Here is a 20,283-nt window from a genome sequence, read left to right as displayed (position 1 = left end):
GTGTAAAACGCTCCAGAGATCCAGAGTTCCACACTCTGCCAGTGTGCCCACAGCCTGAGGGGCAGAGAGGGAGATCATAGATGATCCATCTTAGAGACTAGAGGAATGTCTAATCATGAAGGATTTGACTTTGTGTACAGAGAGAATCCCTCTTCGCATTCTGAAGTCATTCCAGGGTGGTTGGAGGGTAAGGAAAGGCGATCAGGGGGGGGGTATTGGAAAATACCTGGGAAACAAACAATCTACGGTGACTATAGATGTGGCGGATGCACCCAGTGTAACTTCACCTTCAAATGCAACGTCTATTACGGGCAAGGCCATACAGATTAAGCGCATCATTACATGTTCAACAGAAAATTTGATATTTTTGTATTTGTGGTCTATGCCATGTAGGAAAAACAAAAATGGCTATGAAAACAAGGATAGCAGAACACAGGAGTAATATCAGGACCCTTTGACCAGAGAAACACTGTGCCTGCGCATGTCATGGAGGCTCGTCACAACATTAGCATCGAACACATTAAGACTCCTAGGAGAGGCGGAGATACTGATCATCTATTATTGAGAAGAGAATTGTATTGGATTGACTGTTTGTGTACCATGTCTGCTAGGGGTCTGAATCAAGAGTTTGATATCAGACGATTTCTTACCTGAATGTTAATTTACTTTGATTTGTCTTGCCAAAAGGGGTTGGCAAGAGAATGGTCGTGGACAGGCAAAACCAGGTCAGAGTCCAGGAGGTACAGAGTGGCAGACAGGTTCGTGGTCAGGCAGGCGGGTCCAGAAACAGGCAAGGGACAAAACCAGGAGGACTTAAAAAAAAAGGAGAATGCAAAAAGCAGGAGAACGGAAAAACCACTGGTGGACTTAGAAACATACAAGACAAACTGGCACAGAGAGACAGGAAACACAGGGATAAATACACTGGGGAAAATAAGCGACACCTGGAGGGGGTGGAGACAATCACAAGGACAGATGAAACAAAACTGTCACGTCCTGATCTAATTATTGGAGGTATACAAATGTTTTTTGCACCAACCATGCGTCATGTCCGCGATGGTCACGTGAGGTGAAATGTGTATATTTTGGGACGTGAACACTCCGTGTGTTTGACCTGATGAAGATCCGTGTCGAAGCGTTGTCAATAAAGCGGTGAATTGGGAGCTTTAAGAGTGTGCGGGCCTTCTCGTTCTAAAAACAAACAATCTACGACACTGTTGGAAACAACTGAACAGGGCTATGTGGCCAAAAGGGTCAAAGGTCACCAAAGGGTTAAACAGTGTCACAGATCAATGTGTTGAGGTCACACCATGACATCCAATGTAGGTCAACAAGTAACTCCAAGGTCTGTTCCCTAAGGTATTATTATTCCTTGTGTATTACCAATAACCTATACCGCACCCGTGTCTCCTTTAAATAGGCAGGGCAGCATGAGAAGCTATCAGCCATCTTATTTTGCATTACTCTGGCATGTACTTGAGGTGAACTATGAATTTCTCCTGCGCTCTGGTAACATTTCCATAGATTTTATTGATGTCAAATTCCCAGGAGGCTGCTGAGGGGAGAATGGCTAGAAGGGAGCGAATGGAATGTCACCAAACACCTGGAAACCATGTGTTTGATGTATTTAATACCATTCCACCAATTCCGCTCCAGCCATTACTATGAGCCCGCTCTCCCCAATTAAGGTGTCACCAACCTCCTGTGTTCTAAGTGATGATTAAGTAGGTGGTATATAGGCTACATAAACAGCATACCAAATATAAATTGAAGCTGGAAGCCAATGCATTGAATGGAGGGGAAGGGTATAGGGGATGGGACTTCAAGAGAAGGTTACTACCTTTCAGAGTCAGATCTAAAAATACTATCTATTGCCCATTCCTGGCACAGCAGATTGTATCGTATTGCTTGCCCTGCCCGGAATGTGGAATATCGAGCGATGGGGAAAAACCAGAAACACAGAGAGAGATAGGGTTTCTAATGGATCCACGTCAAAGTACAACCCAAGGACAGTTGGCCATGTCTATAGACTGCGCTTTCTCAATGTTTATTTACACTTCCTTCCTGTCCATTGAGAAGATTAAAGGCCAAGTCAATTACCCTTTTCCCCAATATCAAGAGGTCCCTGCACTGAGATCTGTAACCCAAAGAGACAGTACAAGGGAGTTGTTGTGACAGCAAATAAGCCCTCAGCTGTAATCTGCTACAGTGTGTCTGACAGCAGCTCTATAAGAACATAACATATTGGTAACATATTGTACAGACAGAGGTGGTTCTCCATTTCAAAACAAATCTTCCATGTGACGTTATGCTGGAGCTTTTAGCCACCCCCTATCCTCAAGAGTAAACAGGACCAGAGCAGGATTTGGGATGAATGGTGGCACACTGCTGCTCCTCTCTGGACATGAGGAGAATCACACCACCAGTATATGTACTGGTACTGTACCTTCCTTCACAAGCTAGCCAATAGGAACGCTTTTATATATATACAGTGCCTTGCGAAAGTATTCGGCCCCCTTGAACTTTGCGACCTTTCGCCACATTTCAGGCTTCAAACATAAAGATATAAAACTGTATTTTTTTGTGAAGAATCAGCAACAAGCGGGACACAGTCATGAAGTGGAACGACATTTATTGGATATTTCAAACTTGTTTAACAAATCAAAAACTGAAAAACTGGGCGTGCAAAATTATTCAGCCCCCTTAAGTTAATACTTTGTAGCGCCACCTTTTGCTGCGATTACAGCTGTAAGTCGCTTGGGGTATGTCTCTATCAGTTTTGCACATCGAGAGACTGAAATCTTTTCCCATTCCTCCTTGCAAAACAGCTCGAGCTCAGTGAGGTTGGATGGAGAGCATTTGTGAACAGCAGTTTTCAGTTCTTTCCACAGATTCTCGATTGGATTCAGGTCTGGACTTTGACTTGGCCATTCTAACACCTGGATATGTTTATTTTTTAACCATTCCATTGTAGATTTTGCTTTATGTTTTGGATCATTGTCTTGTTGGAAGACAAATCTCCGTCCCAGTCTCAGGTCTTTTGCAGACTCCATCAGGTTTTCTTCCAGAATGGTCCTGTATTTGGCTCCATCCATCTTCCCATCAATTTTAACCATCTTCCCTGTCCCTGCTGAAGAAAAGCAGGCCTAAACCATGATGCTGCCACCACCATGTTTGACAGTGGGGATGGTGTGTTCAGCTGTGTTGCTTTTACGCCAAACATAACGTTTTGCATTGTTGCCAAAAAGTTCAATTTTGGTTTCATCTGACCAGAGCACCTTCTTCCACATGTTTGGTGTGTCTCCCAGGTGGCTTGTGGCAAACTTTAAACGACACTTTTTATGGATATCTTTAAGAAATGGCTTTCTTCTTGCCACTCTTCCATAAAGGCCAGATTTGTGCAATATACGACTGATTGTTGTCCTATGGACAGAGTCTCCCACCTCAGCTGTAGATCTCTGCAGTTCATCCAGAGTGATCATGGGCCTCTTGGCTGCATCTCTGATCAGTCTTCTCCTTGTATGAGCTGAAAGTTTAGAGGGACGGCCAGGTCTTGGTAGATTTACAGTGGTCTGATACACCTTCCATTTCAATATTATCGCTTGCACAGTGCTCCTTGGGATGTTTAAAGCTTGGGAAATCTTTTTGTATCCAAATCCGGCTTTAAACTTCTTCACAACAGTATCTCGGACCTGCCTGGTGTGTTCCTTGTTCTTCATGATGCTCTCTGCGCTTTTAACGGACCTCTGAGACTATCACAGTGCAGGTGCATTTACACGGAGACTTGATTACACACAGGTGGATTGTATTTATCATCATTAGTCATTTAGGTCAACATTGGATCATTCAGAGATCCTCACTGAACTTCTGGAGAGAGTTTGCTGCACTGAAAGTAAAGGGGCTGAATAATTTTGCACGCCCAATTTTTCAGTTTTTGATTTGTTAAAAAAGTTTGAAATATCCAATAAATGTCGTTCCACTTCATGATTGTGTCCCACTTGTTGTTGATTCTTCACAAAAAAATACAGTTTTATATCTTTATGTTTGAAGCCTGAAATGTGGCAAAAGGTCACAAAGTTCAAGGGGGCCCGAATACTTTCGCAAGGCACTGTATATATATATATATCTGCTCTAGTCACATCCTGGTGGAAAATGAGAAAAGCTAATAAATTAAATGGAACCCTGCAATAATCCAATGGAAACAATCTATTGGCTATGGTGTATATTACGCAGCTATAAAACTCAATACAATTCCCCGGAAAAAACGGAAAAACGGCAGTAGGCATAACTGCCAGGCGGACCAGCCATAATACAGACGCATTCATATTTCATTTGAAAAACAAATCCATGCGGGCATATGAGTTTTATCCCAAGTCAAATTTTCCACAGGTTTAATGGCGAAATAAAAAAGCTCTTTGGTTCTGTTTGTTGGCAACATTTGCATGACATTTTTACATGTTGAGAACAAGACTCATAAAATCAGCCCAAAGCTGAAAAGGGCTCAAGTCCAGCCAATTAAATTGACACGAAATGAGACACCAGACCAATCAATCCAGTAAATGTTTGTTAGGCTTCCTCTTTTACAGTCTACAGATTACTGGATTACTGTGTCACCTAGAAATGTACCAAATCTGACGTCACCCCTTTGAAGTTGACATTAACAACCGTTAGGTAAGAGTTATGGTTAAGGTTAAGGTTTAGGGAAGAGTCATCCCAAGGATCCCGAATCGTACTAACCAAACAATCAGCTGACAGAGATGTGTGGCCTCACACTGATTTCCCCTTGTGAAGATTACAGATTGCAGGCTGTGGAAAAACACGTTTATTCCATTTCAAAACCGTCAAGACCGGTCTCTCTCTCCATGGGCAGGGCCAACTGTATGTACAGGCTAAATTACAGGAAGCTCTGTGAAACAAGTGAGTCACAACACAGTATGTGTCTAATGACAGTGACTGTGTTGAGCCATCAGTAAGAGCTGAGCACTCCATCCAGACGACTGAGTCCTCATCAATCCCTTTGTAATCTCTGGCATCCCTGACATCTGCAGGATGTATACTACTTATAGTCTCTCCCAATCCCAAATGTGCAGTGTTCAATGGGAGAGCAGCATGGTTGAGATTAATGGTCAATTCCATTTCAAATCCATATTTTCCAGATATGAATTGAAATCCCTATTAACCTATTAAAGAAGCTCTATGAATTAAGTCTATGGATAACTGCTAGAAATCTGCCATAACTGCTGGTCAAAGCACGTTGAACACCACATTAGATAGGGCTCAAGAGAGTTAAGACATTATCTTTGACATTTTGTAGTCCCATATTTTCTCTATTTCCAAAAGCCAATGTCTAAGGACTAAGAAACAGCCCTGGAAAGTGTTTTTTGGTTTGTTTTAAGTATGGTGTGCTCAGGAAAAAAAGCTGAAAAAGAACTGGGCAATTGCACAGTAACGCTGAGACCTTTTCACTTTAAAATGTATGCCAGGCAAAAAATGTTGATTGCCACTGAAAACGTTACTAAAACCCATTTACTTGAGGAACAGTGCAGATACTAAGTTTGGTAACAAAATGACAGTAAAATCTCCCTCAGTTTTTTTTATGTGACACATTGAGTTTGAAAAAAATCTATTTTGGTTATTGAACTACGGAATGACAGCAACAGAATGACATGAGTCACTGATCTGTACTATACATTAATGCATAATTATGAACATACTGTATTTCTTCTTGGTGATATATCCTGAATAGATACACAAAGGTAGAAAAATGTCAAATTCTCCTATTATTCTACACACTGGCTATTATTCTAATAAGCTCGTCTCCCAAACTACCTTGGAGGGTTTAAAGCTTGGGGTAGTCACCTCATACAAGTACTTGGGAGTATGGCTAGATGGTACACACACTGTCCTTCTCTCAGCACATATCAAAGCTGCAGGCTAAAGTTAAATCTAGACTTGGTTTCATCCTCTTTCGACACAGCTGCCAAACTAACCCTGATTCAGATGACCAGTCTACCCATGCTAGATTACGGAGACGTAATTTATAGATCGGCAGGTCAGGGTGCTATCTAGTGGCTAGATGTTCTTTACCATTCGGTCATCAGATTTGCCACCAATACTCCTTATAGGACACATCACTGCACTCTATTCTCCTCTGTTAACTGGCCATCTTTGTATACCCGGCGCAAGACCCACTGGTTGATGCTTATTTATAAAACCCTCTTAGGCCTCACGCCCCCCTATCTGAGATACCTACTGCAGCCCTCATCCTCCACATACAACACCCGTTCTGCCAGTCACATTATGTTAAAAGTACCCAAAGCACACACATCCCTGGGTCGCTCCTTTTTTCAGTTCCCTGCAGCTAGCGAATGGAACGAGCTGCAAAAAACACTCAAACGGGACAGTTTTATCTCCATCTATACATTCAAAGACTTAATCATGGACACTCTTACTGACCAGGGATGCAAACTGGTGAGGGCCCAAAAAGGTGATCGTTTTTTGTTGTTGTTTCACTGAGACATGCAGGTTTTAACTAATTAAACAACAAAAAATATGATCTATATGATCAGTCTCTGTGTGAAAAATAAAAAGTGGTTCATGTGAACCTAACTCACAGCTAAAGAATGTAAGGAAAGCAATCCAATGTTATTTGTTGCCTACACTTTACAGAAAATGACACTCAAGTCTTGATAAAAACACAATACACTAACATTGCAGATAGCCATGACAGCCTTTATAATAGAACGCTTGTGGTCACACACATCTAAATATTGCACTTGGGAAAAAAACATCTTAATGTAGAAATATAATGAAACAAACAGGTATTCTATTTCTGTTCTAATATAGTGGCCATTATAGCAGACGTCAATCAAGTGGCTACATTTGTGCAAAACTAATGTTCACTGAGTAAAACATGTAATCAACTGTCAGTGAGGGGGGATTAACTGTCAAATTCAACACAACAAAAGCAATATCTCTGGGCTACACTGCACATTATTACATTGTACACTTTCTGCCTGTGGACATCTGTTCTACAATGTGCCAGCAGTACATGATACCCTTTGTTGGCATAATTGATCTCTAACAGGCAGAGAGCACACCTGGCATACTCCTTTTTATCCACTGTATTGAAAGAGAGAAATTGTTTGGCGTTTCTTTCAGCTCCATAGTGGCATCCAGCTTAAACCAGGTCCAGCTCCAGCTACACTTCATCCCTGAATCCACTTGTTTAATGAGCAACGCCTCATTTTCACCTAATTCTCTCATTCTGAAAATGAACCACATAGTGCAGAGGGAAAACATTAGTTCACAGATAGTAGTTAGTTCGTTAGCTAGTTAACATTTGACACAGATTGCCAGGGTCCAGTAAGCAACTAACACATTATAACTTGAGGAACGGCAAGGAGTCGTATACCAGTTAATACTATAGCGAGTTGGTTAGGTTACTAATGTTAGCTCATCTGATGTTGTAACGTTAGCTAGCTAGCTGTCTGATTTCATTAGACAGCTAATTTTCAAACAATAAACTCAATTATTTGATCAGCTAAGTTGGCTAATGTTTCTCAACATTTTTCTGGCTAGCTAACGGAGAATTCAAACCAGCTACCACTACTATAGCAAGATACTTAACAATGCTAACAATACTTGTTCCACCACACTTTCTCCCTCAACTCAAACTTTCCAAATGCAAGTTGTTTTTCGGTTACAGTTTTTCGGTTAAATAAATTAAAACAAACAAGATCGGTTGGTTGGTCAAGACCGGACCAAATCTGTACCAATCCTAGACATCTATGTTTCACAAGTCTGGACATTACAGCACAGTAGAGTATAGTTCAGTACAATACATTTCATTATACTGTACTATACTCAAGTGTGCTCTACTTGGCCTCCCGGGTGGCACAGTGGTTAAGTGCGGGTGCCAGCTGTGCCACCAGAGACTCTGGGTCCGCGCCCAGGCTCTGTCGTAACCGGCCGTGACCAGGAGGTCCGTAGGGCGACGCACAATTGGCCTAGCGTCGTCCGGGTTAGGGAGGGTTTGACCGGTAGGGATATCCTTGTCTCATCGCGCACCAGCGACTCCTGTGGCGGGCCGGGCGCAGTGCGCGCTAAGGTTGCCAGGTGCACAGTGTTTCCTCCGACACATTGGTGCGGCTGGCTTCCGGGTTGGATGCGCGCATTGTGTTAAGAAGCAGTGCGGCTTGGTTGGGTTGTGTATCAGAGGACGCATGACTTTCAACCTTCGTCTCTCCCGAGCCCGTACGGGAGTTGTAGCGATGAGACAAGATAGTAGCTACTAAACAATTGGATACCATGAAATTGGGGAGAAAAAAGGGGTAAAATTTAAAAAAGTGTGCTCTACTTTACTGTATGAACTCAACTTTGCTATATTGTACTGTGCTCTACTGCAACTGTGGTTTGTGACTACTATGATCGCGTCTGCCGAGTTGGTAACAGAGCGATGCGTTTTAATCACTTAAAGGGATACTTCAGGATTTTGGCAATTAAGTACCTTTAAGTACTTCACCAGAGTCAGATGAAATTTAGGATACACTTTTATGTCTCTGCATCCAGGATGAAGGAAGTTAGAGGTCGTTTTGTGTGCCAATGCTAACTAGCATTGGCATACAGCAATGACTGGATGTCTACGCGTATCTGCTAGCATGCTAGTAGATACCCATAAAACACAATTATTATGAGTAAAAACACTATAACTAATTGGTAAATTTACCTTTACTTGTTACTTCTGTGAACTTTCACAATCCTCTCTCCTCATGAGGGAGAGAAATTAGAAAATATCTTAAAGATATGTGGGGTTTTGGTAACAGAATGACAAGACACTAGGCATTTTGTCTTACAGAAGGCAAATCATTTCTGCAAAACTAAATATAAATGTTGATATTGTCAGGGGCCTTCACCTCAACATAATGTGTTTTGATGGATTTCTAATACCTAATACTTTATAGTAGATGTTTTTTAAGATTCTTTTTCCATCTGTGACAAGAAATCAAAGCTTTGGCTTATTCCTAATTTTAGGATGGAAAATAGTTGAAAAACATATCTATGCTTTCATTTGCAAAACGTATAGGTTCTTAGCTTTCATTTGACACCAATTGTGATATGCTCCTCTAAAAACTTCACGTTGGAGCTAATGGCTCTTTTTACATGGAAATGACCATGACCAAAAGCTATAAAATACATTTATTAATGTCTACATTTGGTTTTGCCACGTGTGTTCTATTAAATACACATTAATGCATACTTTTAAAGAATGTGAGATATAATTGTTTTATATATAAAAACATTTTCCTTAAAGTATAATTTTAGAAAGTATGAGTGTTACTGTCCCCACTAAAACAAAACAAAATACTTAAATACATGTAATTTTGTCATTGAAACGTTAATTGAAATACTGTTGAATTACATTCAATCATTTGGAGGACTGCTTCTTCTGGGGAGTGCCAATATGGCCGACCGGAGGCTTTAAAGCCTCTCATTGGCGAATACTTAGCATAATTGGAAATAACCTACTATTATTTTCAACGTGGTCTGAAGCCTTTTTGACCGCATAGGCATATAGTTCCTGCACTGAAACGAACCCAGAGACCATTCCCCATAAGTGTAATATGGGAAAATGTCCATCTATAGAGTCAGATGATAAAATGAAACCTTGGCATTGAAATCATTATCCCGTACCCCACCCATCATTATCCTATCTTCCTACTTATCCCCTATTACTAAATGCAATACAATAAATGAATTGTTGGAATTAAGCTATTATTAAAGAACGTATTAAAATATCAAGCTTGTGGAAGTAAAGAGATAGAGGAAACAGATTCCAAACAGATTCCAAACCCAGGTGAATTGGAGAATCCCAGCTGAGATAACTATTGTAAATAGTAAATGTGCTTCTCTCACTGAAACACATGCACGAACACAATAATGCACTGCGCGCTCGTTCTCTCGCGCTCTCTCTCTCGCTCTCAAATGTACTTGTTTTGGAGCGCTCTCTTGACATTGCAGATCACAATTTGAATTTGCTCTTTTAATAATAACAGCTCTATAAGAATGTTTTCCATGCTGCAATACACCTATACAGTCTCGTGCGATCACAACCACACTAAGAAAAACCAATTAAAATACAGAGCTGCCGACTGCTTTTGATTCTATATTCAGAAATAGTGGAAAGTCTACTCATGAACAGGCAATGCCTTGCATAGCTTCCCAAAATGAAACTAGTAACGTTAACGTTGTTTATTTGCGAGAACATCTTCATGAAGTATGTCATTCAGCATCTCACTGATAGAGCACCTTTCTATATTCAGGTGGACAACTATTGGTTGAAATGGGGTAAAATTGTAAATTATCTATTCTTTAACTGGTTATCCCTGGAGATGCTTGCTTGACAATTGTGCACTTTCACTGCAACCTGTTGCCATGCAACACCCGACTGGTGGTAGGAGAGGGACACAAACAGCTTTAAAAAGACAAGCTTATACATAATTGCAAAATTATTAAACATGACCATCATCAATTATTACAGTTGTGCAAAATAGCAGCAGAACAGAATAACGAATGTAGGAAAAACAGCTTTGAATGTCATGGAGAAGTAGGTTAATTAACGTTAGCTAGGGAATTATTTAATTACGATCACTCAAACATGAGTGATCGCAAAAATGAATATGTGTTTAAAATGTAGGCCCTATGTACGTGCACATAATACAGCTGTCTCTCATTTCAGCTCGTCCCTAATGTATGGGAAGTAACATACATAAAGTTCTATACAAACCACAGGGTTAGATAAGCATAAACAACCCGTAGTGAAATGCATAGCTAATCCCCAGTGGATAATAACGGATTGAGTAGGAGACAGGTATCATTTTACCGTATCTGTTGGGCTCCCTACTGTACTCGAGGACAGGAACAGCGTCTTGCGGTTCTATGGTGTAGCCTTCTGCCCCTTCGCTTTCAGAGCACTGTTCGTTGCCCTGACCGACAGGGACCACCACAAACCTGTCGCTCATTCCCTTCTGCGTCCTCCCTTATCACACTTCTTACGATGGAGAAAAACCTCGGGTCTCGAAGCGGTTTGTGCTGTGATTCAAACTAAGCAGTCTAATCGGCAACGGGTTAGCAGGTACACATGACAGTCTGTATGGGACACGAGCGCTGACCCACGGTTTGAAACACTCTAGGCGTGTCCATCGCATAGTGTCCTTTCATTGGCTGGGGGCCTCGCGCACCGGTGTCAAGCCGCACAAATTATAATTCCGAATATGGTTATTTATGAAATAAGTGTCCCGAATGTCATAATGTTACCAGCACAAGCTCTTTCTAACAGTCACAGACTTGTTTTGTATTTTTGTGATGGTTTTCTCAAAATATGACCTGGTAGTGCGTGCACAGGCTACTAGAACGAGAACACAGGTGTGTTTGCAGCACGTGGGATATGCTCTATGTTTGCCACTATGTCATGCCTTTGTACCTTCCTCATCATTATGTGTGATTGTGCAACGTATAATCATAACATATGTGATTAAATGGAGTCCACAAATATTCTTACTGTGTGGTAATTGATTGCATGTCAACATCACTACAGCCTGCAGAGTATTTATTTCATTCTCAACCTTTATGTTGTTTTTGTCAGTAAGCATGTAAAGAACAGAGTTTGATTCAACTTTTTTTTAATTTAAATTTTATTTCACCTTTATTTATCCAGGTTGAGAACAAGTTATCATTTACAACTGTGACCTGGCCAAGATAAAGCAAAGCAGTGCGACAAAAACAACAACACAGAGTTACACATGGGATAAACAAACGTACAGTGTGCGCAAATGAAAATCTGTATAAAGTGTGTGCAAATGCAGTAAGGCGGTAAGGCAAAAAATAGGCCAAAAGTGGCAAAGTAATTACAATTTAGCAATTTACACTGGTGTGACATATGTGCAGATGAAGATGTGCAAGTATATATACTGGTGTGCAAAAGAGCAGAAAAACAAAAATTATGGGCTATATTATACAAATGGGCTATGTACACGTGCAGCGATCGGTAAGCTGTTCTGGAAGCTGACGCTTAAAGTTAGTGAGGGAAATATAAGTCTTCAACTTCAGTGATTTTTAGAATTCGTTCCAGTCTTTGGCAGCAGAGAACTGTAAGGAAAGGTGGCCAAAGGAGGTGTTGACTTTGGGGATGACCAGTGACATATACCTGCTGGAGCGCGTGCTATGGGTGGGTGTTGCTATGGTGACCAGAGAGCTGAGATAAGGAGGAGCTTTACCTAGCAAAGACTTATAGATGACCTGGAGCCAGTGGGTCTGGTGACGAATATGTAGCGAGGACCAGCCAACAAGAGGATACAGGTCGCAGTGGTGGGTAGTATATGGGGCTTTGGTGACAAAATGGATGGCACTGTGATAGACTGCATCCAATTTGCCGAGTAGAGTGTTGGAGGCTATTTTGTAAATGACATCGCAGCAGTCAAGGATCAGTAGGATAGTCAGTTTTGCGAGGGTATGTTTGGCAGCATGAGTGAAGGAAGCCGATTCTAGATTTAATTTTGGATTGGCGATGCTTAATGTGAGTCTGGAAGGAGAGTGTACGGTCTAGACACCTAGGTATTTATAGTTGTCCACATATTCTAAGTCAGAACTGTTCAGAGTAGTGATGCTACACGGGCTGGCGGGTGAGGGCAGCGATTGGTTGAAGAGCATGCATTTCTTTTTACTAGCATTTAAGAGCAGTTGGAGGCCACGGAAGGAGTGTTGTAAGGCTTTGAAGCTCGTTTGTAGGTTTGTTAACACAGTGTCCAAAGAAGGGCCAGATGTATACAGAATGGTGTCATCTGCGTAGAAGTGGATCGAAGAGTCACCCACAGCAAGAGCGACATCATCGATATATACAGAGAAAAGAGCCGGCCCAAGAATTGAACCCTGTGGCACCCCCGTAGAGACTGCCAGAGGTCCGGACAACAGGCCCTCCGATTTGACACACTGAACTCTATCTGAGAAGTAGTTAGTGAACCAGGCGAGGCAGTCATTAGAGAAACCAAGGCTGTTGAGTCTGCCAATAAGAATACGGTGATTGACAGAGTCGAAAGCCTTGGCCAGGTCAATGAAGACAGCGGCACAGTACTGTCTTTTATCGATGGTGGTTATGATATCGTTTAGGACCTTGAGCGTGGAAGAGGTGCACCTGTGACCAGCTCGGAAACCAGATTCCCTAGCGGAGAAGGTACGGTGGGATTCAAAATGGTCGGTGATCTGTTTGTTCACTTGGCATTCGAAGACTTTAGAAAGGCAGGGCAGGATGGATATAGATCTGTAACAGTTTGGGTCTAGAGTGTCTCCCCCTTTGAAGAGGGGGATGACCGCGGCCGCTTTCCAATCTTTAGGAATCTCAGGCGATATGAAAGAAAAGTTGAACAGACAAGTAATAGGGGTCGCAACAATGGCGCCGGATCATTTTAGGAAGAGAGGACCAGATTGTCTAGGCCAGCTGATTTGTAGGGATCCAGATTTTGCAGCTCTTTCAGAACATCAGCTGTCTAGGCAAGTCATTTAACTAGGCAAGTCAGTTAACAACAAATTCTTATTTACAATGACGGCCTACCCTGGCCAAACCTAGACGACGCTGGGCCAATTCAATCACATGAAGGACAAAACACTCACTGTACAGAAAACGATTAGACTATTATACATCAGTTCACATGCAGCGCCTTCAGAAAGCATTCACACCCCTTGACAACATAAAGTGGGCTACCGAGTGGCACAGCGGTCTAAGGCACTGCATCTCAGTGCAAGAGCGTCACTACAGTCCCTGGTTTGAGTCCAGGCTGGATCACATCCGGCCGTGGTTGGGAGTCCCATAGGGCGGTGCACAATTGGCCCAGCGTCGTCCGGGTTTGGCCGGGGTAGGCCGTCATTGTAAATAAGAATTTGTTCTTAACTGACTTAACTGACTTGCCTAGTTAAATAAATAAATAAAAAATGACCAACCAAATGCCACCTATTGGTAGATGGATAAAAATGAGAGAAAAAAACAAATGTTGAATATCCCTTTGAGCATGGTGCACCAATACACCCAGTCACCACAAAGATACAGGCATCCTTCCTAACTCAGATGCCGGAGAGGAAGGAAACCACTCAGGGATTTCATCATGAGGCCAATGGTGACTTTAAAATAGTTACCAAGTTTAGTGGCTGTGATAGGAGAAAACTGAGGATGGATCAGTTTTGTGGAAGTAAGGAGATAGAGGAAACAGATCCAGGAGATCTGGGGAAATGGAGAGTCTGAGTTGCGATGACAAATGATTGTAAATGTGCTTCCCTCACTGAAACAACTACACAATATGTGTTTGTGTACTGTACATGTTTCAGTGAGAGAAGCACATTTTATTAGTCACTTGCGCCGAATACAACAGCTGTAGACCTTACAGTGAAATGCTTACTTTATGAGCCCCTAACCAACAATGCATTTAAAAAAAATACAGATAAGAATAAGAGATAAAAGTAACAAGTAATTAAAGAGCAACAGTGAAATACCAATACAGAATCAATGTGCGTGGGCACCGGTTATTTGAGGTAGAGGTAACTCTACCTATTACATGTAGGTAGAGTTATTAAAGTGACTATGCCTAGATGACAACAGAGAGTAGAAGTGGTGTAAAGAGGGGGTGGGGGGCACGGCAAATAGTCTGGGTAGCCATTTGACTAGATGTTCAGGAGTCTTATGGCTTGGGGTTAGAAGCTGTTCAGAAGCCTCTTGGACCTAGACTTGGTGCTCCGGTAACACTTGCCGTGCAGTAGCAGAGAGAACAGTCTATGACTAACGTATTGACTCGTGGGTGTGAATAACTTTGTAAAGCTGATATTTCTGTATTTCATTTTCAACACATTTGCTAAAAATAAAAAATAAACATGTTTTCACGTTGTGATTATGGGGTAGTGTGTGCAGATGGGAGAAAGAGAAAAAAATTGTTTAATCAATTTAGAATTCAGGCTGTAACACAACAAAATGTTGAATGAGTCAAAGGGTATGAATACATTCTGAAGGCACTGTAAGTTACTGGCTAAACAATAGTAAATGGATTAGACTACCTGTACATCAGTTCACATAAGTTACTGGGTAAACAATATGCCAAGCAGTCAAATGCACTTGGTATTGACCCCACAACTGGTGTCTGGGGTACTTGCTCATTAAGGACGGGTTGACCAGACACAAATTAAGCCTCTAAAATTGCTAGTGTAGAAATCCCCTACAGTTCCCGTGTGTAGCCTGTACTTAATTTCATTCACACTTAATACACGATCAACAAATATATGAATGAGTTTTTCTGTTTTTCTGACAACAGCCATGTGATCAATGGTCATGAACTTTCAACTGCAGTCAACTGGAAATGTATGCAGTTGCTCCGGTTGTCACTAGTTACTACAGCCACAAAGTTACAAACCCCACCTATTTCTGCCTACAATTTATTTTAAACCACTGGTGGTGGCTGACATTGTTCAACGTCTTGACGAACGTGATCCGCTCAAACACATCCAATGCCTTTTCATCAAAAGCGATCACCTTTGCATGTGAAAACACATAATCCTACTGTAAATGGTGTGCATACTGGGAGTGGAGTCAGGTGCAGGAGAGCAGAGAGTTGTGAACAGGCGCACACTTTATTTAGGCAGCAGAAACCAACAGACACACGCCACTGCGTCGATACCTCCAGCCAAAGCAAAAGTGCAAACGCACAAACTGTCACAATAATATAGTATAAACACAATAACATACCTTGTGAAATAAAACACGGAATAAACGCATACCAGTAAAGCGTGTCAACATAGACACGTAACACAAAACAATCTCACACAAAGACATAAGGGGAACAGAGGAATAAATACATGTAGTGTGATTGGGGAATGAAAACCAGGTGTGCAGGGAACAAGACAAAACAAATGGATAAATGAAAAATGGAGCGGCGATGGCTAGAAAGCCGGTGACGTCGCCTGCCGAACGCCGCCCGAACAAGGAGAGGGACCGACTTCAGCGGAAGTCGTGACACCTATTCATTCCTCCATGTGCTTAAAGATGCAGTCTGAGTTCTTAAGCACCAAAAATGTTTAACATATTGTAAGAATTAGATTAGTAAAGAAGTATTTTTTGAAAGATGTAACATATCGTACAAAATGAATAACATAGTACACAATTGGATGACTTAGTAAACAAATAATGGGGACCTGTTCTGTCTCATGAGCACCAATTTCAAAACTACTGGCTGAAATTATATAAAAGTTTTGGGAGTGTCGCATTAGTAGAAGCGTAAGGTGTTCTCAGGGTAGGCCTGACGTTTTTGACTAGCATACATTTTTTAAAAACTTTTCGTAGTAGTTTAGGAGAAGTTATGCAGCAGGTTAGTAGAAATAACGTGTTAGGTTAGGAGAATTAGGTCTGCCCTAAGAACACTCTATGTTTCCACTAATGCGATTCTGTAAAGTTCTGGAGTGTCACTTTAAGCAATGTCACTTTTGTTTTGAGGGGACTTCGGCATCAGCCAAAACAAGGTACCTGGCTCACGCCTGGGATTCTCACGCCAACATGAATGCAATCAAATCTAACTGATGATTTGTCACCCCAGATGGTTCGTTTAAATTTCTACCATTGTGACGAGATGGAGTAGGCCTACAGCTTCATCTAGTGGTCGTGTTGGATACAGCAGTTGCTTACAACTGTAGCATTGTAGCTAAACCTAACCCTAATCCTTTTCCTAACCTTAACCTCATTCTCCTAATTTGCTACATTAATTCATCTAACCCCCTGCATTAGATCACCTAACCAGCCACACTATTTCACCTAACCTTCCACGTTAGTTATCCTAACCTGCTACGTTAGTTATCCTAACCTGCCACGTTAGTTATCCTAACCTGCTACGTTAGTTATCCTAACCTGCTACGTTAGTTATCCTAACCTGCTACGTTAGTTATCCTAACCTGCTACGTTAGTTATCCTAACCTTCCACGTTAGTTATCCTAACCTGCTACGTTAGTTATCCTAACCTGCTACGTTAGTTATCCTAACCTGCTACGTTAGTTATCCTAACCTTCCACGTTAGTTATCCTAACCTGCTACGTTAGTTATCCTAACCTGCTACGTTAGTTATCCTAACCTGCTACGTTAGTTATCCTAACCTGCTACGTTAGTTATCCTAACCTTCCACGTTAGTTATCCTAACCTGCTACGTTAGTTATCCTAACCTTCCACGTTAGTTATCCTAACCTGCTACGTTAGTTATCCTAACCTGCTACGTTAGTTATCCTAACCTGCTACGTTAGTTATCCTAACCTTCCACGTTAGTTATCCTAACCTGCTACGTTAGTTATCCTAACCTGCTACGTTAGTTATCCTAACCTGCTACGTTAGTTATCCTAACCTTCCACGTTAGTTATCCTAACCTGCTACGTTAGTTATCCTAACCTGCTACGTTAGTTATCCTAACCTGCTACGTTAGTTATCCTAACCTTCCACGTTAGTTATCCTAACCTGCTACGTTAGTTATCCTAACCTTCCACGTTAGTTATCCTAACCTGCTACGTTAGTTATCCTAACCTGCTACGTTAGTTATCCTAACCTGCTACGTTAGTTATCCTAACCTGCTACGTTAGTTATCCTAACCTGCTACGTTAGTTATCCTAACCTGCTACGTTAGTTATCCTAACCTTCCACGTTAGTTATCCTAACCTGCTACGTTAGTTATCCTAACCTGCTACGTTAGTTATCCTAACCTTCCACGTTAGTTATCCTAACCTGCTACGTTAGTTATCCTAACCTGCTACGTTAGTTATCCTAACCTGCTACGTTAGTTATCCTAACCTGCTACGTTAGTTATCCTAACCTGCTACGTTAGTTATCCTAACCTTCCACGTTAGTTATCCTAACCTGCTACGTTAGTTATCCTAACCTGCTACGTTAGTTATCCTAACCTGCTATTTAAATAAACCATCTGTGGCGACAAATCATCACCACACCGGTTCACATGGGACAGGCCCGGGGCGTTAATTGAATCCCCTCAATAGGTGTGTGGTGAGAAGTGAGGTTTGGCGTTTGAGTCAAATACATTTAGGCCAACATGGCTATTGTAGACCGTTTTCAAGACTAGGCCTATACTTTTGAAATATTATTTTGGATGGTTTCCAGTAGACCACTTGGAAGTAGACTGCTTGGGCTTGTAACTTAAATGTCTGAAATAGATAGATCATTTTGGATCTATTCAGAGGGCGTCAATCCACTACAACCCAGACAGTTTATTTTGACGTGGTTTATTCTGTGAGTTACTTCCTAAAATATTTGCTGTAGTACTGGGTGGACCTCAGTCTCAATAAAGGTCTTCATTTTGGTAGCTTGTCGTCCACCACTCCTATGATTAAGTTTACTCAATTAGACTTAAAGTGGTAGCTGTTATCAATTACTGTAGGCTGTAAAGAGTTCCATATTTGATGTGATAGAGATGAGTAAACAGGCAACGGACAGATGAGCCAGTGATTGCAGATGGCTACACCCTGATCTAAATGTGTCAGATAAAAGTGTGAAATGCATCTCTAAAGGTCAAATGACATTAGCTCAACACACAATTATTTAGTGAAATGATACAGTTATTAACAGACATTCAAGCCCTTTCTTTTCTTGAGGATGAGACAGTAGGCTAGAGGGCCAAACGGAAGCTGCAAGATCAGAAGCTATCTAGGACTACAAGACTGGAAAAGGTATTGATAAGAAAATCTAGCCTAAGACATTATGCTGTCTTCTATACACTCTTAGAAAAAAAGGTGCTATCTAGAACCTAAAAGGGTTCCTTGGCTTTCACCATAGGAGAACCCTTTGAAGAAGCATTTTTGGTTGCAGGTCAAAACCCTTTTGGTTCCGTGTAGAATCCTTTTGGGTTCCATGTAAACACTCTTTCCACAGAGGGTTCTAAATGGAACCAGGTTTATCCTATGGGGACAGCAGAATAACCATTTTGGAACCCTTTTTCTAAGAGTGTATATTTCACTGTCACTGTTCATAACTCTGACCGTGCACTGTTCAGTGAGGAGTCCTACTAGCATGGTTGCTGCTGGCTGGCTGGCTCTTTTGTCTGCTTGTGCCCTCCTAAGTTTCTCTTGACGCTCTAGTGCTCTCCCATGGCTGTTGTCATAGTGACTCTTCTCGTCAGAGAAGAAAATAAAACAAATTGCCCTTCCAGCCCGTAACTTAATAGGGGATTGTTAGGTGGTTGCAGGATACATTTGTCTTACGTAACCCAGCACTTTAGTTTTGCTACACTGTGAGAGCAGTGAGTGGTTATTACAATTGTTTGAGATTTATGCCTTACCGTAAATACAATATCACTGTTGTTATGACAAAAAGTTTAGGCTCGTCTTCATACAACTTTCACTCCCTTAAAGCATCACACTTATCTCCATTAGTTTTAGGAGGAGTCCAATCATAGCACGTATACTATAGCCTTATACTCTAAAACAGTAGCGTATCTGCTATATGAAATCAAATCAAATCACATTTTATTGGTCACATACACATGGTTAGTAGATGTTAATGCGAGTGTAGCGGAATTCTTGGGCTTCTAGTTCCGACAGTGCAGTAATATCTAACAAGTAATCTAACAATTCCCCATCAACTACCTAATGTACACAAATCTAAAGAGGTGAATGAGAATATGTACGTATAAACATATGGATGAGCGATGGCCGAGTGGCATAGGCAAGGTGCAATAGGTGGTATAAAATACAGTATATACATATGATATGAGTAATGTAAGATAAGTAAACATGATTAAAGTGGCATTAATTAAAGTGGCATTGTTTAAAGTGACTAGTGATCCATTTATTAAAGTGGCCAGGGATTGGGTCTCAATGTAGGCAGCAGCCTCTCTGAGTTACTGATTGCTGTTTAGCAGCCTGATGGCCTTGAGATAGAAGCTGTTTTTCAGTCTCTCATTCCCAGCTTTGATGCACCTGTACTGACCTCCCCTTCTGGATGGTAGTGGTGTGAAAAGGCAGTGGCTCAGGTGGTTGTTGTCCTTGATGATCTTTATGGCCTTCCTGTGACATCGGGTGCTGTAGGTGTCATGGAGGGCAGGTAGTTTGCCCCCGGTGATGCGTTGTGCAGACCTCACCACCCTCTGGGGAGCCGCTACGGTTGAGGGCGGTGCAGTTGCCGTACCAGGCTGTGATACAGCCTGACAGGATGCTCTCGATTGTGCACCTGTAAAAGTTTGTCAGGGTTTTGGGTGACAAGCCAAATCT

General features: G+C 41.6%; 1 protein-coding gene across 4 annotated transcripts in view; it reads right to left on the bottom strand.

Annotated features, from left to right (window-relative positions):
* The window catches only part of LOC139367072 (solute carrier family 12 member 7b), a 68,591-nt gene extending 57,493 nt beyond the window's left edge, over positions 1-11,098 (bottom strand). For 2 of the 4 annotated variants that reach the window (XM_071105069.1, XM_071105070.1), the window contains exon 1: positions 10,883-11,098. In XM_071105069.1, the coding sequence (XP_070961170.1) occupies positions 10,883-11,021 (139 nt within the window). In that variant the 5' untranslated portion in view covers positions 11,022-11,098. The remainder of the gene's footprint in view (positions 1-10,882) is intronic. The other 2 variants (XM_071105073.1, XM_071105075.1) reach the window with 1 other exon arrangement.
* Positions 11,099-20,283: the final 9,185 nt, after the last annotated feature.

Source organism: Oncorhynchus clarkii, chromosome 15 (genome assembly GCF_045791955.1).
Source record: "Oncorhynchus clarkii lewisi isolate Uvic-CL-2024 chromosome 15, UVic_Ocla_1.0, whole genome shotgun sequence".
Classification (NCBI taxonomy): domain Eukaryota; kingdom Metazoa; phylum Chordata; class Actinopteri; order Salmoniformes; family Salmonidae; genus Oncorhynchus; species Oncorhynchus clarkii.
Note: the sequence above shows the minus strand (reverse complement) of the source record. Positions and strands in the feature narration are given on the sequence as shown.